The sequence below is a fragment of the Corylus avellana genome, chromosome ca3 (genome assembly GCF_901000735.1).
Source record: "Corylus avellana chromosome ca3, CavTom2PMs-1.0".
In the NCBI taxonomy this organism is placed as follows: domain Eukaryota; kingdom Viridiplantae; phylum Streptophyta; class Magnoliopsida; order Fagales; family Betulaceae; genus Corylus; species Corylus avellana.
In genome coordinates this window covers 17685856-17713280 of record NC_081543.1, presented here as the reverse complement: position 1 = coordinate 17713280, position 27425 = coordinate 17685856, and the positions used below count along the sequence as shown (strand labels likewise).

Below are 27425 nucleotides of genomic sequence, written 5' to 3'. Positions count from 1 at the left end.
TTTACATTTCCTTCAAAGGGCAAAGGCCAACTGAAGCCGTCACTCACCTTCCCTTTCCTTCCGTCACTCACCTTCCCTTTCCTTCTCTTCCTTCTCTCAGACCAAAGACCAAAAAGCTAGAATACAAGTAAACAACAACCCAGTTTCTAAAGCAAAAGCAAAAGCAAAAGGAAAAGATCATAATCCGCTTTCCAATCACTCCGTAAAGCTGAAGAAAGCAGACTGAAGCAAACCTCATTAAGCAATCTCCCCATAACAAGGACATATATATATATATACACTGCACCCATGTCTGCTTCTTCTCACTCTTCATCATTCCCAGCCACCACCCCTTTGAGCTCAGGGCAATGGCAGAGATTGTGGTTGCAGAGCCTAGCTATGAAGTCGACACAGAGTACCCAACACCTCTTACAAGGGCAATTACTATTAGTTCCGCCCATGATCTCGTCCACGAGCCTTTTGAGAGTGAACGCTTGCCACCCTCTTTGGCATCCAAAATCCAGGAGTTTCTTCGAGTTGCCAATTTGGTTGGAGGCGAGGAGCCTCGTATTGCTTATCTTTGTAAGTTGTTTGTGTTTCTGGGCAGTTGGGTTTGTTTTTATGTTATTTCAATTGGATGAATGAAACTATATAAGGTTCTGGCTAAGGCAGGGTATGTTGGTTCACATTTTTGTTAAGATTTTCATTTTACTCTCTCTTGTTTGCCTGTATTGGACAATTGGAGAAGTGGGTTTCTGATTTGTAATTTTCAGAAATAGAATGGCCTGTGTCTTTCTTGTTCAAATTGAGGCTGAAATCGATCATATTTCCCATAAATGATATTATTTATTAAGTTGGCCAAATAATTGGGTTAGGAATAGTTGAGTGGAGGTCTTTTTTGCTTAGATTTTAAAGGTTAATGATTCAAGTTTTATTACTCTATTTTCTTTTCTTTCCTTCTTTGCCTAAACAAGCAAAAGAGGCAAATAATGTCTCTGTCAATTTACATCAATTTAGGGTACCAAAACTACACTTTCTAGTAAGGAGTGTGTCTTTTCTTTGAATTGACACGTCAATGTGTAAGCCGGCAGAACCTAGTCCTGTAAGAAAGATTCAAGTTTCACTTTAGTTCAAAGCATAGTATATTTCGCATTGCTTAAATGGTGTTCCTTGGCAGGTCGCTTCCATGCCTTTGAAATAGCACATTACATGGACCCCACTTCGGGCGGGCGGGGTGTTCGACAATTCAAAACTTCACTACTTCAACGACTTGAAAAGGTAGTCACACACACATTGAAGCTTGTCCTATAAACATATGAACTTGCTTACTGGGTGATGACAGATTTGCTTTTCTAATTTCTTGCTTGCATCAATATGTGTAGGACAACTAGCTTTAATTTTGTTTAATCTTGTCTTTTATTCACCAAATGATATTCTTACAGTTAGTGAATGGCAATTTTGTGTCTACGTTTGTTTATAAGTTGGCGGTTGTGATACTTTGTGCTTTAGCTTAAGCATATAGTCACGTCTTTGACATAATTTTATGTTGATTAATGCTAATTACTACACTCCCATTCTACCTCAATTTTACTGGGTTAATGTGGCAGTGCCTATTAGCCATTGATTTTTTTTTTTTAAAAAAACAAGGGTTGATGGGCTTCACCCTAGTGAGATGGGAGTATAATACGTAGCATTACTCTTTTATGCTTGCCACCGTGACTTCTTACTCACTAAGCCCATCCAAGGATAAAAATGGATTGCGAATAAGACCAACATATAATTTTATATTCATACATTCGCAATTCTTCATTTGATATATAAATGTTTAGGCCTCAGGAGTCACAAAGCAAGTTAGGTTAATGTTTCTAGCTTCCCTATTTGCTGTTCTTATTCATTCAAATGCTTCCACAAATCAGTTCCTTCAGTTGCTTATGTTTGATTCATAGTCAAAACTTAAAATTTATTAAGCTGCACAAAATGTTTCTGCTAGTAAGAGAAATACAAATTGTGATTGGCGGTTGGGATTGTGCTACTGTTCACTTTTTCACCAATAATGTAATATCACCTGGTTATATTAAATGACATATCATTATATTGTGCTATCTATTTGGAAACCAGTCTCAGAAGAACTGTCTTAGCTGCGAAGCTATGAAGTTTTCGTTCCATGACCTCTTGGAACATTAAGACTGTCAATGAGTATAATTATTTTCTGGAGTATCATATTTTCCAATCATGCTTATTCTCTTGTGTTTCCAGTTAGTTTTCCTGTGCCTCTTAACTTCTATCACCTAGCTTTATCATGTTCTTTTGCTTTTTGCTTTTTTTTTTTTTTTTCTTTTTTTTAAATGCTTTTAATTTTCATGTCTTTCTCCGCTTTTATGAAATCATAGGATGAAGAAGCCACGGCTAGGAAAAGGAAGGAAAAGAGTGATATACGTGAACTGAAACGTGTTTATTGTGTATACAAAGACTATGTGATTAAACATGGTGGATCAATTGATTTCGGCAATAGGTAATCAAGCCTTATTTTTAGAATATGTTATTGTCCTTCTATTCAGGTAAAGTCAGTGTGTACCAGTTTGTGTCCATTAAGCCTAATTAATCTGATTAGTTTGATCTTAATTAGTGACAGAGAGAGGTTGATAGATGCACATAGTATTGCTGTTGTATTGCATGAAGTGTTGGAGACAGTAACGACTACAGATGGTCCTCAGGTGGTTTTCTTGTCTTTTTGCTTTTTTTCTTTCTTTTCTTCTCTATCTATTTATCTTTCATTTTTTCCCATTCATTATAATTTGGAGTTAATGAAACACTAGCAGGTTCCTAAAATGCCAGCAGTTTTGTTCTTAGTTTTACTCTTTTCTTCTCCTACAATAGGCCCTTGCTGATAGAGCTAGCATGCATGGAAAGGTTGAGTTCAACGTTTTGCCACTTGATCACGGAAGTATTCAGCAACCAATTATGCAACTTCGTGAGGTTTGCTTCTGTATGGATAAATAGATTTTTTACTTCTTAATCCAGTTAATCTGTCTAGTGTTTATATTTGTGCGTAGTGTTGCATCATGCCTAAGCTGTAATGGAGTCTAACAAGTATCCTAATAAGCTAATAAATTAATGAAATGATACAGATTAAGGTTGCACTTGCTGCCATCCGCAATATTCGTGGTTTACGTTCTGCCCAAGATGTTCAGAGACATGGGAGAGACAGCGATTTGTTTGATTTTCTTCAGTATTGGTTTGGATTTCAGGTCATTTATTCTCAAAATTTTGGCTTTACTTCCCTTCTTATTCTTCTGTGCTGTATCGCGTGGTATCAGATCACATATGAAGATGGCAAATTGGAAATTCATGACATAGTCCTCTATTTTCTAATCTGCTTACTTTCAGTCAGTGAATATTATCTTGATTTTTTTACTGTGTCTCAATCAGAAAGATAATGTAGCTAACCAGAAGGAGCATCTGATTCTACTCCTTGCTAACATACACATTCGGCAAACTCATGACCAGAGATCTAACTCAAAGGTGTTTTTACTATTTATACTAAATGTTTTTGGTCTTGCTTTACCTTTGACTTTGTAATGTTTGATATTCTTATCTTTAACAGTTAGGAGATGGTGCTGTGGATGAATTAATGAGAAAGTTCTTCAAGAATTATACAAATTGGTGCAAATTTCTGGGGAGAAAAAGCAACATTTGGTAAGACAAGTGATCTAATTTGCTCCTTGCTTTGCATCAACGTAATTTGAAATTTATGTGATCTGCTCTTATATGTTAGCAAAATGATGTAATGTTGCTACCTGTTGTGCTTGTAGTTTTTAGTTTTCACCAAATATTTGCAATTAATTCCTTTCTTTGTGCTTGTCATATTTCTTCCTTTTTCCTGCTGCCCTTACTGTCATATATTATTTTTCTTCCCAACATATCTCTTTATTTTTCACATTGTCTTTATTCTCCTTTTGGGTTTATTGAAGATTTGCAGTTTATTTCCTGACTAAAATATACTATCGTCTGTGCAGGTTGCCTAGTGTGAAACAAGATGGCCAACAATACAAACTTTTATATATAGGGCTTTACCTTCTTATATGGGGGGAGGCTGCAAACTTGCGTTTCATGCCTGAGTGTCTCTGTTATATTTTTCACCATGTGAGCCAAAAATTAATTTCTGTCTACAGTGTTGCTGATATAGGATTTTTTTTAATTGGCAGTTGAAGTACATCTCAACATTTTTTCACATGACAGTAGCATAATCTGGATATTTTGATAGGGATCTTATTCTTGAGATTTGAAAGCAAACCGCTCTAACTCGATGACTGAGAGGAACCTGTTTGTTATAGTACTCCTGGTAACTGTTGGAATTGCTATCTGAAAGATCCTTTCCATTAGTAAATCGCCTAGAACTGAACAGCATTCATATTAAGAATACATCAGTATTATCATATTGAACTAAACAAAAGTTTCTTGCAACAATATAGAGGAGCAAAGGCACATTTAAGCAACTATTAATTTTCTTATGATGTTATCTTTTCCAAGTAAGCTAATTATGCTCCTAGAAAAAAAAAAAGAAAAAGAAAATGTTAGTAATGCCTCTTCTGAACAATTTAATATACACACATAGATATATGTGTATGTTTGTAAATGTAAAAATGTAGTTTTGCCTGTGATTCTTGCTTTTGTACAGCCTAGGACTCGTATCTATATTATCTATGACAAAGAATTGTTGCCCTATATCTTCCATTAAATTTATTAAATGGAAGTAGTAAAGAATGGAAAAAGAAGATATAGACACAAGCAAAGACGGAAAGGAGAATAGAAAACGAGAAGGTATGGTGGTTCAGTGACTATCACCCATAGTCCTTCCTCGTTTATGTAGTTTCTGATTATATGATTAACCCCAAATTATTTATGATTTGCAACAAGTATTTTTTTTATTCGTTCCAAGCTGCAGAAATTTTCTTGGTCACTGCCAGCATTTCATAGATGTTCACTTGAGTTTAAGTGAAGATACACAAGAAATTCGTACTTTCTTAGATAGTTAGATTGTGACAAATGTTATTGAACTGGTTTTTCAGTTAAACTAAGTGAAGACAGCCCCAACTTGTTCTGTTGATATTGCTCATTGGAATGATAAAAATTATGGCCATTAACCGATCTGAAGCAAAATAATCATTTACTTCCAGATGTAAGCTATATAGTCATCATTGTGTAAGCTGTTATAAGGAAGCTATATAGTTTGTTTCGGCACTGCAATTGCTGCCATATGTAGTGTCTAACGTTTCTAGGTCATCTGATTTCCCGCAACAAAGGCTCATATACCTTAGCAGCCTTTTGAGATAATTGACAATCAGCAACAAGTTGATTGTTTACCTATTAGTAAGAAGTTGATCGAACTACAGTTTGATCCTCCTTAACAGAAGCTTATGCCATTGGAAGTTCCAAGATTGTATGTACTATAGATAAAACTAGAACAAATATATGGGAGACAGTGCTTAGTGAATTGATAAAGATACTTATTGGAAGAAGCCTCTATCATCTTATATATTCATCACTTGGTTGAACTACCTATTTAGGCTTCATTTGATTGGATGATGCTTAAAATTTTAAAAACTAGGAGTTTCTTGCAGGCTCTTTGTTAACTTGGGTACTTCTGCTTTTTTAGCCAATTTTGTAAAGCAGCTTGTGCTTTTTAGGTGGCTTTGATAAGCAACCCTCAAAGTATTTCATCTTATCAAAAAAGCTGCAATTTTAAAAAGCTTGAGCCCTCCCAAACTGGTTCTTTGTCTTATGGTAGTTCTTATTTAGGAATGCTTTTCTATTTTCTTGATGTTTTGGAATATTTGGTATCATCTTGGAAGATAAAAGTTGGTTTACCAGCTCTAGAGGATTCAGAAGACCAGTTTTGAGAAGATTCTGGATGATTAATAAGCCTGTTCTCAAATAATTAGAAAAGGGAGCTAGGCCTTTTATGTGATGAGCTAAGAAGAAAATTCACAGTAAAGACGATGCGATTGCTTTATTTAAATTTATAATCATGACATGCTGGTCTTTACTATATTTCCTATAGCATAGCTATTGTGATTAAACGAATGAAAATCTCAAACGTTGTTAGATTGCACAAAATTTCAAACATTTCTAGATTGTACAGCTACATTTACTTCTGAGTTTGTTTGAACTTTGAAGGATTTATGGAACTCTCCCATTATACAGTAACTTCTAATTCTGCATATCACATATGACTAGATATTCTGAATTTTTTTGTTTCTTTTTTTTATTTACTATTTCTTTTGACATTGGCTCATCAAAGCATGAGATACTTGTTAACTTCCACAATAAATGACTTTTGAGCTTGATTATAGTTTGCAGATAGCACTAGTATTTACTTGTGTTTGTTTTGATGTTTCCATTTTCACTAAAAACATTTTTTGAGAAAATCCTTAACATTTCACCATTTGGTTGAACCCTTGAAAATGATTCCGAAGAAATTTTCAGTTTGGCTCATACCTAAAATCATTATCTGCCACCGCAGCCGAAATAATCTGGGATGAAAAACAACGACAAAAATATTTTCATCTTGTGCTTGCTCATGTAGGTGATGTTCACCACAACTGATCTAACTGTCCAAAACTTATCGCCACTGCATCCCACGGCCAAAACTCTTACCTCCGCACAGCTAGACATGAATAGGCCACATGCTCTACATATTCACAACCCAAATTCCATTCCCCACGGCCTAGAAGACCTACGTCTATGACCCAGAACACCCAAACTTGTTACACTCTTGCACACCTAAACACACCACCGCAACACTTCTAGACATACTCATGACAACCCAAATCCCTCTAAAATCACCCTGAAACACCACTCTTTCCAACACCTATAGCCCAAATCCCCTAAAAATCGCCACAAACCCCCACAGCCAAGTGGCCTAAACACCATACCACCACTACAAACCGACCACCAACTGCACTCCCTACAGCGTGGAAGACCCACATCTATGACCCATAACATTCATATCCATCACACGTACCCCCCCAAATGACCAAAACATTGCCACACTGATAACTAAAACCCATCATTAATGCCCTTCACCCAAATGCCCTTGACCACTAAAATCTGCAAAAATAGTCACCCTGAAAACTTGACCAGACCACCATGTCAATCAACCATTGAAAACCCACTTGCCGGCATTCTACTTGCCTTCGTGATCTTCAGATCCAACCATGCGCTATGAAATGGCGACATAGTGGGAGCCACTTTTATTGACTTAGAGTCTGTTTGGGATTGCGTTTGATAAATAGAGCTTTGAAGTCAAAAAGAGCTTTTGGGCAAAAGCTTCATTTTTAAGCTTTTAGTAAAAGTGTGTTTTAGCAATTTTTAGGCTTTTTGGACCCTTAAAAATGCTTTTAATTTTTTACCAAACGAGTACTTTTTTTTTCAAATGGGCTTTTTGAGTGTTAAAAGCATTTTTAGGACCCTCAAACTCAATCCCAAACAGGCTCTTAGCCTTTGGGTCATTTGAAAATTCTGCATTGCCCACGGTCTTCTTTTATAGGATGACGATGCCATTAAGGAGGGAGTCTTGGTGGAGAGGGGAGGTTGGAATTGGAGGGAAGTGAACAAATGGTTAAAGGAGAGAAGGGCATTGTCAATGGAGGAGTGATGTGGTGAAGGGATGAAGAACACAGAAATTTCCAGAGAGGGAGAGATAGGAGGCTGGAGGTGAGGAAAAAAAAAAAGATTGGTTGTGATAGAATTTAAGATCTCAAGTAGCATTTAAGATAAATGGAAGTTCCAACTAATAAAAACTCCTAATGAAAACCTAAAATATCCATATATGTTTTGATTATCAATTCATACTAGCTCTAGTTGCATTTTGCTAGAAAAGATGATTGGATCGAGTTGGGGTGAGGGGCAGGCTTGGGAGTTTCGACATTTTATGCTTCTTAAAAATGTAATACATTTGATTGTGTTTTGGTTTAGTTTTCCTTTCACCCAAAGATTTTTTTGTTGATCAGCATTTTTTGTTAGACCAAACCCCAGAAGTATGTAAAACATTTTAAGCCAAAACAAAAACAGCCAATTAAAGTTTACGCAAAAGTATACCTCTTGAGCAATTCACTAGTTGGGGAAACTATTCTCTAGATTAAACTTGCCGCTTTCCCATGCATTTCCCAATATATGCTGTTAAGGTAATGCATGCAAACATTAGTGTGGGTATCAATATATTTCATGTCTTATTATTATTTTATTTCTTTGTTTTCATGAAGATGGCATATGAGTTGCATGCTATGTTAACTGATGCTGTTAGCTTGACAACTTGGGAGAAGGTTATGCCAGCATATGGAGGAGAGTCTGAATCCTTCCTTAACAATGTTGTTACTCCCATTTACAGGGTTATAAGAGAGGTACTTCTTCTTGATTGCACCCTGTCAATGTATATTCCTGTCTAAAAACTAACTTTCTTGTTAAAAATTGAAGGAAGCTAAGAAAAGCAAAAGTGGGACAGCTGACCATTCTACATGGAGAAACTATGATGATCTGAATGAGTATTTCTGGTTAGAATGAATTTGTGCTTTTGCCAAGTTGGGCTTCAAGAAATTAAAACAAAGCTATTTATATATGCTATTTCTGCAGGTCTCCTGCTTGTTTTGAAATAGGTTGGCCCATGCGTCTAGACCACAATTTCTTTTGTGTACAGCCTTCAAAAAAATCTAATGCTAAAGATGCTTCGGTAGCACATAATACTGCAGAACAAAGGAGGAAGAGAGAAGAGAAGAAAGATACAGAAATGGGGGTAAATTATATTTATTACTCTAATTGGCTCTTTATTTCAGCCTGCAATGAATAATATAATGATTTGCATTATGTTTGAATAAAAAAGTAATCTTTATAAATATATATCTTCGCAGTGCACAACAGCTCTCTGGTGTTTATAGCTTGTTAAAGAGATTAGAAAGCATGTTATTACTAGCATAGACATAAGTATATAAGTGGTCCTTTGTCTCGCATGATGCAACAATATACTTTAGGGCGCTTTCTTACTCCCTAGTAGAATACAATATGAAATGAGTGGCGTATGGTTTATGCAGTTAAAATATCAGAGTATTCTCCAGTTTAAATAAAATTTGATTGCAAAGTAGATGTTTTGGCAGGTTAAGAGATCATGAAACCTGAGATATATTGAATAAGCTTGCCATTTTCTCTCACATGAAGTGATAATTGATTTTTCTTCTCAATCAATACTAGGATCTATTATATCATGAATGGTTCTTGCGTTGCTGTGATAGATTGTGACATCAAAATTGTCAATATTATAGCATATTCATAAATGAATACATTTGCTTGTGGAAGCAAAAGTTAAATGTATTTGCATTTTCAATAAAATATGTCAGAACCATCTTGCTTTAAATTTTATTAGGATTTTATGCAGAAGGTTCCATATATTTATCCCATATGATTAGCATGAAAAGGCAGGATAACTTTCACTGCCTTTTCGACAGCTGAGCCTGTTCTTGCTTTTTGTATCCACTGGGATCAATCCTTCCAGGTCTGCTTTTTTCTCTTTTTCTTTTTTCCCCCTACTAGGGTTAGTGGGAAAAAGAGGATTAGTTTTGGATATTTCTTCCAATTGCATGACTCACTGCTCAATTCGTTACCCTATTCCTAAAGACTCTCACTTGTTCTTTTCCCACAGGCTACCATGGAGGAAGTTCATGAACCAAAATGGCTAGGGAAGACAAATTTTGTAGAGATCCGTTCATTTTGGCAGATATTTAGGAGCTTTGATAGAATGTGGAGTTTTTTTATTCTATCCCTTCAGGTGTGCCTAGAGCCTAGTTAAATGCTTTTGGACCACTTGCATCTTGCGATGTTTTTGCCAGATTGCTTAATAATTTATGTTTTTCCTAGGCAATGATAATTATGGCCTGCCATGATTTGGGATCTCCACTTCAATTGTTCAACATAGTAATATTCGAGGACATAATGAGCATCTTCATCACTTCTGCAATTCTAAAACTCATACAAGGTATGTTGCTATCTTTCCTATTATTTAGTATTAGGAAAATACCAGCACGTTACTGTGCAGATACAGACAGATATGATGAAAAAATATTACTAGGTTCGACCTGAGTTTCCTCCTTTTTTTCCAATTTCTTCTTAAAACAACAGTAATCTTTATCAAAAGAAAGTGAGCCACCATATGATTGGTTTCTGTGCAAACACTGCCACAAACAGGGTTTTCAACGGTGCTTGTTATGCAATAGAAGTTTTTGGTCAGAAGCACCTTTAATTTTTTTGCATTCTATATCAAAGCTTTTTTTTTTTCTTGGGCATCAATGCACCTTATTAGATTTACTAACCAGCTGTCAAATTTTCCCAATTTCCAAGAAGGTCCTTGGTTGTTTTTCTTACATTGAGTTCTGGTACCAAATCACAACATGCAGTGCCTAAAGCCACGCGACTTTTTTTCTTCATTTTTTTTTTTTTTTTTTTTTTTTTTTTTTTTTTTTTTTTTTTTTTTTTTTTTCAATTGGATAGTTTAGCATTATAAAGGTTGTACTATTATTCTGAACATTTTCTTGTATAACTCCTTTCATGGACATTTTCTTATTCAGTTTCTGTAAAGGGAGTGTTAAATGTTGAAGATAGTGAACCGTCATTAGTGCCATTATCTTCTAGCCCTCTTTCTGTTTTGATATTGTTATCCCTCCCTTTTGTTTCCTATTCTATGCCTAGATGGCCTAAGGATATCATTAGAGGTGTTTGTTGGTTGGGTACCCACAATCCTAATGGCTAAACCACCATGTTGAATATTCTTTAAGACAGCAGCATTCAGATAATCAACTGGTTTCATCAGCACTTAATCCTTTCAATGCTTTAGCTAGAGTTCTAGATCCCCATAAATGCCATTCACTAAGGACAACATGCCTACCCCTTGCCTTTCTTGGAAATACTTCATTTTCTTCCTTAAAAATTTGTATCTCCTCCTTACCTTTCCTTTGTAGTTCCCTTTCCCTGTGCTGCAGTAGCTAATTCAATGCAAAATCTTTGAAACTTACAAAGAGAAGCTAGACAAATTTTGTAGAGATCCGTTCATGAGTGGTTGAAACTTATTAACTACTTCATGTTAAGAGGTTGAAGGCAAAATAAAGGATCCCAAGAACCATGAGTGGTTTTTTTTATTAGTATTTTTTTTTTCAAACTTCATGCACCAGTTGATTTTCATCCAAAAGTGGTCTTTTCAAGATTTATACCACAGCCAATTTGCAGAAAACAACTCTCTTTATATGAGCAAGATATCTTATACATTTCTCACTTTATGTCAGTTTTCCACATTAAGTCATCCCTAGTATCACAACAAAGTCAATTTTAAAGGGTCGGAGGTTTTAGCTGGAAATTTATGGGTTTTTATGTCAGATCGAGTTCAGAGAATAGTATCCTAGAGTAATGGCTAACTAAATGGTCAGATTATATTTTAATTGGAAATGTGCAGTACTAGAGACCGTATTTTTGCAATGTTTTCAGTGTTTTTCTACAAAGATTTTGTTTAATATTCATAGCAAGGAAAACAGTTGCATTATTCCCTTTATTCTTTCTTCCCCTTTTTTCAAGGAGTTTGTGGTTATAAACTTAGGGTCTTCCTAATCTCTTTTCATGATGCTTTAGCAATTTTTCTCTCTAGTTTCTCTTTCTTGTGTAATTTTCGGCTGTGATATTATTCTATTGCATGCTTGCTTGATCACCTGTCATAAGTTGGTATCTTAGGACCATTATGACACAGTTGCTTTCTGGAATAATCTGGATATCTATATTCGGTTTGGTAGGTTTTTGTTGAAGCGAAACCATCATTTCAGTTCCAACAAATTTGTGCTACAAAACAGTAGTACCTTGGCAAAAATCAGATTTTCACACAATTACCTGTCACAGTTGGTTAATTTTTGGTCTTTCTAAATTGGACAATTTTGTAATGAGCTACACATTTTTGTCCAAAACAGTCCAAGCTATCAGACAATATAAGTAATTCTCTTTGTTATTTCATTAGATTTTATATCGCTTCAGTGTTTAAGTAGCATAGTTCCCTGTCTGCCTCCCTCCCTCCCTATTTTATACCCTGCAATAGTGAAAAACTTATAAATGTTCCTGTACCAATCAGTAGATTGTTAAGATTCACTAGGATGGGTGTAATACTAAATGACAATTGTGCCTTTTTTCTTGAGGTTTTAGGCTGGAGGTGTGACAGTGGTAATATCAGAAATTAGGTTCTGATTGCGTAGCCTTACCAACTAGGTGATGATTTTGATTTTTGTCAGAGCATTAAGAGTTAAAACTTGCCATTAGTTTGATAGATTGTTTTGGTAGATATGTAGAGGTTGCAGCAGTAGAAAATTTTTGTAAAGGTTTTTGGACTAATTCGTCAGTTTGTCATTAGGTACTAAGCTGTGCTTGGTGCAAAATGACAGTTGCACCCTTTCACTCAGCATTTCCAGGCTGGGGGTGTGACACCCTCTCTCTCTCACTTCTGTCACACAAACACACTCACATGTAGAAAAAAATGGAATCTAAAAGGTATTTTTGTTTGCAGCAATTCTTGACATTGCCTTTACATGGAAAGCTAGAGGTGCAATGGAATTCTCTCAAAAGATGAAACATGTAATGAAGATGGCCATTGCACTGATATGGACTATCATTCTTCCTGTGTGCTATGCTAAATCTAGGAGAAAATATACTTGTTATTCCTCAAAATATGGGAGCTGGGTTGGAGAATGGTGTTTTTCTTCCTATATGGTTGCTGTTGCAATTTACATGATGACAAATGCAGTTGACATGGTGCTATTTTTTGTTCCTGCTGTTAGCAAGTATATTGAGATCTCAAATTGCCGGATATGGACAGTTCTGTCATGGTGGACACAGGTCAGTTCATTATAGAGCTTACAAGCTCTTTTGCAAGAACATTCCGGTCAATCTATAATAAATCTATAATAAATTTATTACTTATCAAAAAAAAAAAAAAATCTATAATAAATTTATTAAAAAAAATATTTAATAAATTTGTCTTCTAATATTGAACCTAGGGTTTCATTATATGCGCATAAGTTGTACAGGTTTATTTAAAAGTGATTTCTCTAATTTTGTCTAATAATGATCAGATTTGAGTCAATGACACCGAAATTTAACCCCCCCCCACCTAAAAAAAAAATAGTGACATCAAAGACACTGGTGATTTTTTATTTATTTTTGGTTAAGAAACATATGAAAAATATGATTTTCAAGTTGAACGCATAGTTAAGGATACATAAACTATTGAAGATGTCATCATGGAGGGGAAATGCTATGCAAGTGGTCAAACTAAAAACAGTTACGTTCTATTCTTAATTACAGCATTGTATAATATCATTAGATGCAAGGTTTATATTTATTGAGTTCATACCCTAAAGGATAGAGAGAAAAAAGGAGTAGAAGAAGATGTCTGAAGTACAACTAGGTTTTAAGCCTTTTAGAAAACAAGTTAAAACTATTTTAAGAAATCTGTGGAAGAAGACATTAGTAGACCAAGAAGACTGACTATATTGACAGAAGAAATGCTACACTTTCCAAAAAAAGTTTCCAAATTTTTCTCTTCAAATGATGCGTCACAATTCTATGTAATCTATAATTTTGGGAAATGTGTCACCATCTCATGGATTTGTGACACATCATTTGGGGAGAAAATTTTGGATAAAATTTATGGGAAGTGTAGCATTCCTCTATTGACAGTATTGGAAAAAAAATCACCTTTGACTTATAAAGGCTGTATTGTATTAATGGCCAAAAATCTGTTTATAAACATCATAAGTAGTACATGGATAAGTGAAACGCCATTAGAAGTTGTTCCAAGGTCGAATTTATGTTGTCATTGGTTATGGAATTCTGGCTTTTCTAGGTAGACGTCTACTGGAGACCATAAAAATCACTAAGCTGTACAAACGAAAAAGAAAAAAAAAAAAAATGTTGTTGTATTGCATGATTCAAGGATTGAAATATGAGTTGTTAACAAAACATGTAAGATCGTATAAACAAATGTATTAAATGGATATGATCTCAGATAGAGTATATATTTTTTTTTTATAAGTAATGATCTCATATAGAGTATATAAAACATGTACCTTAAGGATTTTCATGAAATCCTACTTAAATGCAGCAGAAAATTGGATCTACATCTGTTTCAATAATACTCCTTATGATTAGAAACTCGAGAACTCGTGGTTGATGGGTTAATATGTGAGCAACTTTCAATACTTTCCACAGTACAAGAATGCTAGCTTTCAATGATGGTGCTTAGAGCCCAAAGAATTCTTATGTTAGATGAGAAATAGTGCTCTGTAATCTCTTATTTTCTAGTAATTATTTTCATTTGTATTATAGTTCCACAATTCTAGTTGTAGCTAGACTCTTTCTCTAAGTAGATTGAGTGAATTTTTAACTCTTAAATTTAATTGAACTCTTATCTTAACAGCTGATCTAATAAGCTAAATGGGCCAACTATGGGTGCCCATTTGGGTTGGGTCAAGCACAACTCAAAATCCAACGGAGTAATATGAAATAAATATCAATGTGACTAGATTGTGGGAATTGATAGTGTGCTAGAAAACAGTTTGCGAAGTTGATGCACCTCTTTTTATTTTTTTTATTTATTTATTTTTTTCTGTATTTTGATTGCAGTGAATCCATTTTTTGGTATTTAATATCAAAAAGCAAATATAGAAATAAGAGATTGTTTCTTCTCAGTAAAAAGGTTATGGTTCAAGTTGTCATAGGCATCTCTTTTACCATATATTTTTATTTTATGCATCATTGTGTATTGCCAACAATTTGTATTTAGTAAATTGCAATTATTACCTTTCTAGCATATAATGGTTTGGGACACTTTAGTAATTCAAAATAACATCCATAAGGTGTTCTTTTTATCTGCAGTATAGATACATTACTAAATTCTATTGTGCTAGAGTTTATTTTTTCCTTTCTCCATCATGGTTGTATGGTGCATGTGAGTTATCTCATGTTTTCATCATATTGAATTTTGGTTTTGGACTTATGTTTTCATTGTATTGACTTTTGGTTTGGACAAAAATTTGTTTCCATCATGTAGCCAAGAATATATGTGGGACGTGGGATGCAAGAAGGCCAAGTTTCCGTCTTGATGTATATGCTATACTACTCACCATTCTACATTTGTGTTGATAGTGTACTTCTGTTAATTCTTTCCTAATGTTATCCTTTTCATACTATATAGGTACACATTGTTTTGGGTACTAGTACTGTTAAGCAAATTTTTGTTCAGCTACTTTTTTGAGGTGAGTTGAATGTAACTGTGTTTATATTATGAAATGACATTATAATACTGTGATTTCTGATGGGTCTTGTGAAATAGTTAAACTTTTTTGGCACTATATATATATATAAGTTGGGAAGGCACAATGTTACTGCTAATTAGTTAGATTTAGTGTGTCAACTAGTAATATGCTATATTTCTCACTTCAACCATGTTTCGAAATGTGCATCTGAAATTCAAATTATTGGTGCAGATAAAACCACTCATGGCACCCACAAAACAAATCATGGGAATTGGTGTGAAAAATTATGAATGGCATGAGCTCTTCCCAAAAGGTAACTGTTATTCCTTTCTATATTATGTGCTTAGAGAGTTAAATTTGAATACTATTGATGTCAGTATCTCTAATAATAATTTGTTCTCTTGTTGCAGTCAAAAGTAATGCTGGTGCAATTGTTGCTGTATGGGCACCTATCATAGTTGTGAGTTTTGATTACAATATCTGTAACAGTCCTTTTGATGGACGCTCTTTAGAAGTTTGACCTGGACACAAGTTGATTCTCAATGTTTGAAATATAAAATTCAACCAACAAAGCAAAAAAGAAAAAAAAAAAAAATCTAAATCCTTCTTAAAGTACGATATCTTTAAGTTCTGGAGGTATCTTACATTTCATTTGCAAGATCTTTTTAATGCTTGACATTCATTTATGACGTACTTTATCTTTCTTTTAAATTTTTTTTTTTTTTTTTTGTTTTTTTTTTGGGGTATCCCAGGTGTATTTTATGGACACACAGATATGGTACTCTGTTTTCTGTACGATCTTTGGTGGGCTATATGGTATTTTGCATCACCTTGGTGAGGTAAGCGGTATTTTTCCTAACAAATTAATGTGATAGTTGTCTCAGACTCTCAGCCTTAATTTTTGCTTACAGATTCGGACTTCGGGAATGCTGAGAAGTAGATTTCACTCCTTGCCTCATGCATTTAATTTCTGCCTTATCCCACCCTTGTCAAGGAATGATCAGAAGAAAAGAAAAGGTTTCTTTCAAAACAGATTTCAGAAGGTATAAGTTTTTTTTTAGTGCAATGTTGTTGTAATGTGGCATTCATCGCAAGCATTAACACTTGCTGAATTCTTAGATTTATGTGCTTTATTCTCAGTTTAAAGGCTTTTGTATACTTAAGTCCTATTGTATACGTCCTGTGTACTTGAGTTGCGCCCTTTTGCGCTTATTTATGAATTGATATTACTTATCAAAAAAAATATATATCTCTTGAAGTGTCTCTTTATTTTCTCGCTCTGACCATTAAACTGATTGCCTCAGGTGTTGGAAAATGAAAAAAATGGTGTTTCCAGGTTTGCTCTAGTATGGAATCAAATTGTCAAACAGTTTCGATTAGAGGATCTGATAAGCAACAGGTGATTTTATTTGTTTTTATTGTCACATGACATCTAAGAAAAGACCTTAAACATATAGCTTTCCATGACCAGGGAGTTGGATTTGATGACAATTCCTATGTCACCAGAAATATTTTCTGGCACGGTTCGTTGGCCTGTTTTCCTCCTAGCTTATAAGGTATATTACTTGTATTTGAAATTCTTTAATTTAATTTTTTTATTTTTTCTGTTATTGTTTTCCACTTTGTAAACGAGTTTTCCTATTTATACTAGCTTTCTACAGCTTTGAGCATTGCAAAAGATTTTGAGGGGAAGGATGAGGTTCTTTTCAGAAAGATTAAAAAGGATAAGTGCATGTACTATGCTGTAAAGGAGTGCTATGAGTCATTGAAGTATACCCTTCAAATTCTTGTTGTCGGCAATCTGGAGAAAAGGTAGAGAAGACAAAAGTTTTTGGTCAAAGCTACTATTCCATATAAATATTTGTGTGGATAGAGAATCTTCTAAGATTCAGCTAGTATATGCATTGTTTTCTTTTTCTTTTTCTTTTTTCTGTTTTCCTTTCTTGGTAGGCAAGTTTAGTTAGAATCATCAATATTATTCTGATAGCTTCTAACTTTCTAACCTTTTACATGTTATATGCAATGGTATATTCTGCTTTGCTTTCCAGGATCATATCTGCTATAGTAAATGAAATTGAAGAAAGCATTGACAGATCAAGTCTTCTTCAGGACTTCAAGATGGAAGAGCTCCCAGCTCTAGTAGCAAAATGTATCGATTTAGTTGAATTTCTGGTAATTGTCGAATTGACTGCAAAGACATAGTAATCATGTAGAGAATGTATTTTTTCAAGCCTGTACTTGATACCATAGTGACCTTTAGTATGAAATGTTTTAGGTTGAGGGACATGAAATCCATCGTGATAAAGTAGTGAAAGCTCTCCAAGATATATTTGAGGTTGTAACCAGTGATATGATGATTAATGGTTCCAGGTTTGGTGTGCTTTAGTCTCTAGTCCCTTTTTTGAGATTAATTTTTTCCCTTCTTGGCCTGACTTTTCAAGGATCAATTCAAGTGCTTCACTTGACTATTTTTCATTTTAAATGTGGACAGTATATTGGATTTGCTCTATTCATCCCAAACGACAGACACAGATTTTGCTGTTTTTTCAAGAGATATTGAACCGCAATTATTCGAGTCATCTGCTTGCATCTGTTTCCCTCTGCCAGATAGTGATCCACTGAATGAACAGGTGAAGTTCATTACTTCTTTCAACAGCATTTGCCTTTTATTCTTCTTTTTATCTGTTGGGGTTTGTTCATCATACCTGAGCTTGAATCATTGATTGGGCTTGCAACATAGAAAGTATGCATGCTTCAAAAATAGATGCCATACACATACATACGGTATGGATATGTAGGTATATAAGAAATTTCAATCTTTTTTCACTGATATGGCTCAGAAATGCCATGATACAGCAGGATATGGCATGGATAATTTTGGTGCAATTGTTGAATTCTAAAGAAGAAGAAAAAGGGGTCAAGTGTAAAATGCAAAATCTAATGTCTTAGAAATTTTGAAACTTTTGGTATATCTAAACTTCTATGAATATCATCAAATATGGATCGTAGATCATGTGTTTTTTTGTTATTTATAACTTCTAAATAAGTTTCATCATTATAACTTTTGATGTTTGTTATTTGTCTTTTAACCTGACAACTAGCTTATTATATATTGAAACAAATTTTATATATTAATTAATTCATATATTTCTGTCTTATTGTATCCTAGATTTTTAATGCGACGTTGTGTTCATATTGTATTGTATCCATATAGGTTCTTTAACATGCACAGACATGCCTGCACAAACACTCTGCCTGGATTAGCATATATACATAAATATCCACAATTAGAAATATGCACCTGTACATGCATGTGGAAAAAGGAGAAATAATAACCAAGGGTTCAATGGCAGATCAAGCGTTTTCATTTGTTGCTTACTGTCAAAGACACAGCAATGGACATACCTGCAAACTTAGAGGCACGGAGGCGCATCTCATTCTTTGCTACTTCTCTCTTTATGGATATGCCGAGTGCTCCTAAAGTACAAAATATGCTGTCATTCAGGTCAAATTTGTTATCTTAAGTTTTGTTTCTTGGTGAATTTCTGCATTTTGCTTTCTGTTAACTATTTGTTTAGTTGATGTATTTACTTTCTAGGACACTTAATTCTCTCTTTTAAACCCCAAGGGCCCAAGTGGTGGAGCACTTGGGCTTTTCATCCTTTTAAGGTCTAAGGTTCAACACTTCATGGGTGCAAACAATTCTTTGTGGCCACACCCCTTGGTGAAAAGCCAGCGATTTAACCAATTTCGTGTAGGAAAACTTCCGAGGGCGCGGTGCACGGGGTCAGGGTTTACTCTGCAGGAGTGGGTTCGAAGGGTCCTGCCTTGGAGAGGTTCCTCGACATAAAAAAAAAAATTCTCTCCTTTAAAAAGATTCTTTGATTGCTGAAAAGAATGAAAATATAATTGTCAAAAGGATTGAAATTTATGCTCATTCATGTGTTTTAACATACACCATATCTTTTAATTATGCTAGGGAAGAAATAAAGCTAAAATATTTGTAGTAGTCATGATTTGTCCTGTTCTTGATGGGTCTTAGGTCCGCATTTCTTTCTGTTCTTTTCTTGCTTTCTTTCTATTTATTTTTTTCTTTTGTCCTCTTTAGATGCTTTGTGCAATTTTTGATTCTTTGGCTATATATAATCGGTTGTTGTTGGTCTGTGAGAGAAATTGAGGATTCTACTATTGTGGTCTAATATGAAAGATTAAAAATAATTGAAATTTACAGATTGAAGATGATAAAAGGTTAAGTAGGCAAACTCTAGATTTTAGAATCAGTGAACAACAAAAAGATACTATGTAGACTCTGAAAGAGAATAGATTATTAGCACTTGCACCTCGTAGCGTTTCAAGGATCAATGGTAGGGAGAAGAAATCATTATACTCTTCTTTCAAGGATACTAGAGAGAGCTAATTAATTAAAACATAATACTAGCTCTTGTAAATAATTAGACAGTAATATGGCATTTATACCTCATTAATGCATTTGAGTTCTGCATTTAGAAAAGGACCCATACGAGTTATCTAATAGCATTTATCCACAGTTGCAGTTCTCTAGTATGTAAATGATAGTGATATCTTACCATGAATCCTATTCCCCATATGTCTGTGGCAGTTATACAAACATCTAGATGGTGATCTTTATAGTAGTTCTCGTTGGTACAGTGTTATAACTCCACACTACATGGAAGATATTAATTATTCAATGGAGGAGCTTTATTCCAGCCAGCAAGAGGTTTCTATCATCTTTTACATTGAAAAGATATTTCCAGGTTATTATAAGATGGGATATTCTTGATATATTTTAGGACTTTCCTTTGGGATTCAAGTCTTAGCTCATGACCATTAATTTTTCTTTCCCTTAGATGAGTGTAAAAACTTTTTAGAACGCATGGGTTATGAAGACCTGGATAAAGTAAAAGAGGAGGGGAAGGAGAAAGAGCTAAGAGATTGGGCTTCATTCAGGGGCCAAACATTAAGTAGAACAGGTGAATGAAAAAGATTTAGCAATGTTCTTAAAGTTGCATATTGATACAAATACAGCAGATTATCAGATTGTCCTCATTATATTCTTTATGTTATCTTATGTGGTATTTGCAGTTAGGGGAATGATGTACTATAGAGAAGCGTTAAAATTACAAGCATTTCTTGACGTGGCTGAAGAGAAAGGTTGGTGATCTTGAATATGGGCCATAGTATTCAGCTGTTTTTGTTTGAAATGCCATCCCCATTTTATTATATCCTTAATACAGTGAGAAGTCATTCGATGCCCCATTAGCTTGCTTGAGATTATTTTTGAAGAAGGATTTCACTAAATGTTTTGCCTCATGCTGATTCTTCTCATCCAGATATCCTTGATGGTTATGATAATTCTGAAAAAGGAAACCCTAGGTTATCAGTTCAACTAGATGCACTAGCAGATATGAAATTCACGTACGTTATTTCTTGTCAATCATTTGGATCACAAAAAGCTTCTGGAAATCCCCATGCAAATGACATAATTGACTTGATGAAAAGGTAATCCCTTTACCAGGGGAAAAAAATGAAGGCAGAAGTACTCAATCTGTATATGTAATTTATAAAATTAGAAGCCATATGACTCAGAATAATCCATTTATTGCTTGAAGGTACCCATCTCTCCGTGTTGCTTATGTTGAGGAGAAAGAAGAGATTGTTGAAGACAAGCCTCGAAAGGTTTATTCTTCTTTGTTGGTTAAAGCTGTCAATGGTTATGAGCAGGTAGTTGATTATTAAGATTATATTGCAACATTCAAAGTTATAGGACTACTCTTGAGATATTTGGCTGTAAGCTGTAGGAAATTGGGTTCAATTATTTAACAGAGCCTAGTAAATATATATTTCCCAAAGTTAGTCTATGCTCTGTTATTTGTAGCAATAATAATATTGATAGAAATAGCCGAACGATTAAACAAGTTCAATGTGTCACTTAATAAAGCTACTAAACAATTGGGCTCTAACAGCAATAGAAAGAGAAGTTATTTGTAAGAATGCAGGTTTGCCTAATTTAATAGCATTTAATGTTTTCATGTTCGTAATCACATTGCTTTAGGACATTAGGTCACATATAAATAAACTTGATTATGAACTAAAAGTCAATATAATACAACAAAGCAACAATGTGGACAAAGTATGACAACTGTAGAATATTGTGATAAATATTGTGATTGACATTAAAATCCTAAAAGGAGAATTTTTAGTTACCTAGCCTAAAATAAGAAAAATTCTAGTTACGTCACCGTTTGCATTCTGGTGTAGGACCGTTCATTCCTACCACCCTCTTGATAATTTATATATTATAAGTAGCACAAACTACAAAGCTTGCAATTTCTTGCTCCTATTAACTAGGTTAAACTGTATTTACTGTTCCCAAGATATAGGGTAGGTTTCATGAGTTCTTGCTACAAAGTAGGCTTAACTGGGTAGGTTTGACGAGTTCTTGCTATAATTATCTAGGCTAAACTTTACCTTTTTCCCCAAAAAAGAGTATGGGTTCTAATTTAGTTCTTATATTTTAAGAACTCTCTATTCTGCCCCTAAAAGTTTTTAATTTTATACAATATGGTCCTTCTGATATCAGATTGATGACGCTGTTATGAAAACTGATTGTCTGGCAAACATTCAGATGACCCAACTCTTTCATTTCTGTGGCGGCATTGTCATCAATTTGAATAGAATAACTACATGGCTTAAATTTAGAATTTCAAATTTGAACTTCTTGAAACCTAGGGGATATAGAACCTACTCTATATTTTAAGGCCAAGGCCCAAGACTATAGTTCAGCCATTTAACAAATATAACATAACTGCTGCATTAATAAGTCCCCAGTACACCAGAACTTCAAGATCAATTTGAAGTGGTAGTTTTCATTAAAATTGAAGAATGTTTCATTTGGAATAACTTTCAATGAACTTAAGCTCAATTGCATACGGAAAGAACTTCCCAAATACATAATACAGTAAACAATAGGGCACACAGATTTGCTAATACAATGCCAAATTCAGGTTTGAATGAAGGAAAGCCCCTTTACAGTTAAATAAAGGTTTCGTCAACTAGCTTTCCCACCTCTCTCGTCAGCTTATTAGCCAACAGATACACCAAAATTTTGGAAATATTGACTTTACATTTACAGGCAGAACAGCCTTGATGTGCAAATCACTCGTGTTCTCAAGTACTAGCATAATGAAAGAGGTATTCAGCTCTTCTCAAAGGTCCTTGCATCCTTGAACTTTGGAAAAAAAAAATTTTAAGTCATGCTTTACCACTGGCCAGCATTTTCTCATATCTAATAATACTATATCAAATGATTCTCAGTGTCATTAACTGGCAATTATCAATTCTGAATGACAGAAGAAAATGTGTTGCCAGACATCGGCAATTATTGATTAACAATATATTAAGTTAGGGGCACCGTTATGGAATATGAACTCGCATAGCAGATTGCAATTGCATTCCTATCAATGAACCAAACATTAGAGTTGTTTAGTTCAAATTAAATGCATAAGTGCATCCTAGTACTTCATCTGTTATTAGAATTCCTTACTAAATCTAATTACCTATATACATCAGCATTCAGTTGTTGAATATGTTTTTATCTTTAATAGGTAATATATCGCATAAAGCTTCCGCATTCAGTTGTTGAATATGTTTTAATCTTTAATAGGTAATATATCGCATAAAGCTACCTGGTCCACCAGATATTGGAGAAGGGAAGCCTGAAAATCAAAACCATGCCATAATATTCACTCGTGGTGAAGCTCTCCAAGCGATTGATATGAACCAAGTAGGCTCCTTCTCAAGTAACTAGATGGATTAGTCATGTCCATGTTTGTTCTTATGGTGTCTGTTTTTTCAGGATAATTATTTGGAAGAAGCACTCAAAATCAGAAATCTTCTCCAAGAATTTCATCAGCACGAAGGACGGAGGCCCCCTACAATACTTGGTTTGAGGGAACACATATTCACAGGAAGGTTAGATTCTCCTCCAGTCTCATATGATACACTTACTACATCACGTGGCTAAGTAGTCAATACCATAAAATGGAAATCTGATTGGGGTCCACTGAGTCTGATAAGTTACACCAAGAGGTGTACAGCACATTAAGTTTTGGGGGTTGAAGTGATATACGAACATGAATAGTCTGTTGAATGAATATATTGTTCTTACATACGTTACAAAACAAATTCTATGACACCCATTAATATAAGTTCACTAATATATTTCAATGTCAGAATATAATTCTTGCTATGGTTTAAAGTTTCTCCAACCATTTGATGGACTTCATGGATTTTTTATGTATATAAAATATTTACAGAAAGTACCCAGGAATAATTCTATGATCTCGAGCAATATTTTATCAAGAGAAGGTTTTTCCCCTTCAAATTTTGGGGCCATTTTGACTTATTGTCAATATTATGTGTTCAATGCATAAAATATCACCAATCATTTTATCTTTTCTCCTCCACTGCAGTGTGTCTTCTCTAGCATGGTTCATGTCATATCAGGAGACCAGCTTTGTCACCATTGGTCAACGGCTTCTTGCCAGTCCTCTCAGGTAAGGGGATGCATTGTTTTGTGCGCTCATTCTTAAAAGATAAGGCAACTACTGAAAGTCTTTGTCCATGTCAACGTGCATGCATGTGTTCATGTGTAAGTCTGTTTGTTAAGTAGAATATTTGCCTGGTATGTCAACTAAACTTAGTCCCAACACTTTAAAGTTCACAAATTTGCAATCTATGATACATTTGTTTTCAATATTTTCATGCTATCTCAAATCCTTTTGTTGTATTTTATAACTCTACTGCTCTTTACCTATGTGCTCCTGCTTAGTTCTCATTCCTATGATTTTGATCTAATATCAGGGTACGATTCCACTATGGACATCCAGATGTATTTGACAGGGTATTTCACATCACAAGAGGTGGCATAAGCAAAGCATCCAAAACAATTAACTTAAGCGAAGATGTTTTTGCTGGTAAGAATTACTGTGATTTAGATTCTTACCCAATAGCCATTGTTAATTCACAACTACATAAATCTGATCTTGTGTAGGATTTAATTCTACTTTACGGCGGGGAAGTGTTACATACCATGAGTACATGCAAGTTGGCAAAGGTCGTGATGTAGGCCTAAATCAGATCTCAAAGTTTGAAGCCAAGGTAGCTAATGGAAACAGTGAGCAAACTCTAAGTCGTGATATATACCGCCTTGGACGTCAGTTTGATTTCTTCCGGATGCTATCTTGTTATTTCACAACCATTGGGTTTTACTTCAGTAGCCTGGTAAACCTTCCTATCCTCCAAAAACAGTCCTTTCTTTCTTTTAGCATAAGTGAACTGATAATCTATTAAATTTGTTATAGAACACAACTTCACTTACGAAAAGGATGTATCTATTAACTCAATCTTGAATATGAGATGAGATATAATCTATGAATTAAAAAAGAAAATAGACCTGACAGGCACATGATATAGATGGAAAAAAAATTGAAAGCTATTAATTATTTAATGAGAGTTCCCTTATATTAATAACTAATTGAGTTGCCAATGTCCTTGATGAAGTGCTTTGTTTTTCTGTCATATATGCAGCTGTCTTGCATTATTGGGAAATGATCCCTTGCAATATTTAAGTTATGGATTCTGCTGAAGTTAATGTTTAAGGATTTTTTTAAAAATAAAAAAAAAAATTTCATGTCAAGCCGGAACAACAGTCTTAGCTGATGCTTTTTCTTTCACTGGTGATATGTAATATTTTTGTGGTTAAATTGAAATTTGCTTTACAAATCCACAGATATCAGTGATTGCAATTTATGTGTTCCTCTACGGACAGCTATACCTTGTTCTTAGTGGTTTGGAGAAAGCACTTCTTCTTGAGGCTAGAGTACGGAACATACAATCCTTGGAAACAGCTCTTGCCTCCCAGTCATTTATACAGCTTGGTCTCCTAACAGGCTTACCAATGGTGATGGAGATTGGACTTGAGAAAGGGTTTCTTACAGCCCTTAAAGATTTTGTCCTCATGCAATTGCAGCTGGCTGCTGTTTTTTTCACTTTTTCCCTCGGAACAAAAACTCATCACTATGGCCGAACAATTCTGCATGGGGGTGCTAAGTACAGACCCACTGGGCGTAAGATCGTTGTGTTTCATGCTAGCTTCACGGAAAACTACAGATTGTATTCAAGAAGCCACTTTGTTAAAGGATTTGAATTATTGCTCTTGTTGATTGTCTATGATTTGTTCAGGAGGTCTTACCAGAGCAGCATGGCTTATGTGTTAATCACTTATTCCATTTGGTTCATGTCAATCACTTGGCTGTTTGCACCGTTTCTTTTTAATCCCTCTGGGTTCAGTTGGGGGAAGATAGTAGATGACTGGAAAGATTGGAATAAGTGGATCAGGCAGCAGGGTGGTATAGGAGTTCAACAGGATAAAAGTTGGCAATCTTGGTGGGATGATGAGCAAGCTCATCTTCGTCAGTCAGGGATGGGTTCTAGGTTAATTGAAATACTTCTTTCTCTTAGGTTTTTCATTTATCAGTATGGCCTCGTCTATCACCTCGACATCTCCCAACAGAGCAAAAATTTTCTGGTTTATCTGCTTTCATGGGTTGTGATTCTTGGGGTTGTCCTATTAGCCAAGGTAATTCATACCATTACCCTCAACTAGAGATTTTGTCTATATGCTTTTAGGTAATCTACTTGCATAATATGCATTTGTTTACGTGAATTGCATCTCATAGTCTCAAAATTTACTTTGGTTGAAGTTACTAAAGTTCTGGTTAGTAGAAATTACCTCATGAAGAAAATATGATTAGTTAACGGGTTCAAAATCTACAGATAATATTGTTTAGCTACACTAACTCCTGAGCCAAGAGATACTGCTGCCATTCAGATAAACTTTTTGTCTTTGCATGCAATTTTCATTTAAAATTTTAAATGACTCAATTGACATGCATTAGCATATATGTATTCATAGATGTGAATATGAACAAAGATTTATTCAATCAACACCACCAATAAGTTTTCTGAAGTTAGTCCTTCCTAGATCCCTGATTCTGGGTCTTTGGTAGCCTCAAAACTTTTCTTTCGAACTGTCTAAATCCAACATATACTAACCGTATCCTTGTACCGATGATCTCCAAAGTACTGAAAGGAAATAATACTAAAAATTAAATGAAAAATCATTAGAAAACGGAATAAAGTTCTTTGAATATTCGCTGAGGGCTGAGATAACTATCTCTGAGAATACAGAACAAAGAGTTCCTTAACACACTTTCTTGTAAGTTGATTTTGCTTGGCAACGCCTGGTTGACTATAAAAGTTTTGCAACACAATTTTTTAGGCTCTTTTTTGCTTATACTAGATGCTACAGAAATCCATTGATTTGCTTGAGTAAATAACAGAATTGGAACATATTATGCAGGCAGTCAACCTCGGAAGACAACTGTTCAGTGCTGAATATCACCTGTGGTTTAGACTATTCAAAGCATTCCTCTTCCTTGGTGTCCTATCCATTATAAGTACTCTTTCCATTATCTGTGATCTATCTTTTATGGACTTAATTGTGTGTTGTCTGGCATTTTTGCCTACCGGATGGGGCTTGATACTGGTAAGCTTAGCTGAAGAATTTTTTTACTTTTTTTTTTTCTTTGGACACCTATTCCTGGTTCCTTTTGAACTAATACTTTTGTTTCTTCAGATTGCACAAACTGTGAGGCCGAAGATAGAGAATACAGGACTGTGGTACTTCATCCGTCTACTTGCTCAAGCTTATGATCATGGAATGGGTGTAGTTCTTTTTGCACCCATAGCTATTTTGGCGTGGCTCCCAATTATATCTGCCTTCCAGACTCGTTTCCTTTTCAATGAGGCCTTCAATAGACACTTGCAAATCAAACCAATTCTTGCAGGGAAAAAGAAGCACAAATAATTTTTTCCAAAGCCAATGATGTGTTTATAGTGTATATGTACCAATAGTTAGTTTTTATTGTATGTAGGTAAAGTCAAGTTAATATTGATAAATTCTTGTATTTTTAGAAGAATTGCATAATATTGTAATGATTCATACATATTGGCTATTGCCTAATTTAAATTATA

General features: G+C 34.7%; 1 protein-coding gene across 1 annotated transcript; it reads left to right on the top strand.

Moving 5' to 3' along the window:
* Positions 1-27425, top strand: LOC132173478 (putative callose synthase 8). Its single transcript, XM_059584984.1, has 41 exons — positions 1-561; positions 1157-1257; positions 2370-2491; positions 2606-2693; positions 2857-2955; positions 3108-3227; positions 3409-3501; positions 3584-3675; positions 3996-4122; positions 8244-8381; positions 8455-8531; positions 8611-8770; positions 9671-9796; positions 9886-10003; positions 12560-12888; positions 15104-15156; positions 15248-15308; positions 15540-15621; positions 15719-15768; positions 16061-16147; positions 16220-16351; positions 16613-16707; positions 16780-16864; positions 16960-17120; positions 17357-17480; positions 17584-17678; positions 17800-17938; positions 18662-18813; positions 19977-20083; positions 20177-20299; positions 20412-20480; positions 20660-20828; positions 20939-21050; positions 22993-23112; positions 23185-23300; positions 23801-23884; positions 24192-24304; positions 24382-24611; positions 25120-25968; positions 26752-26937; positions 27028-27425. Exons 1-41 carry the CDS (start codon positions 348-350, stop codon positions 27256-27258), a joined length of 5829 nt encoding a protein of 1942 aa, XP_059440967.1. The 5' UTR covers positions 1-347; the 3' UTR covers positions 27259-27425.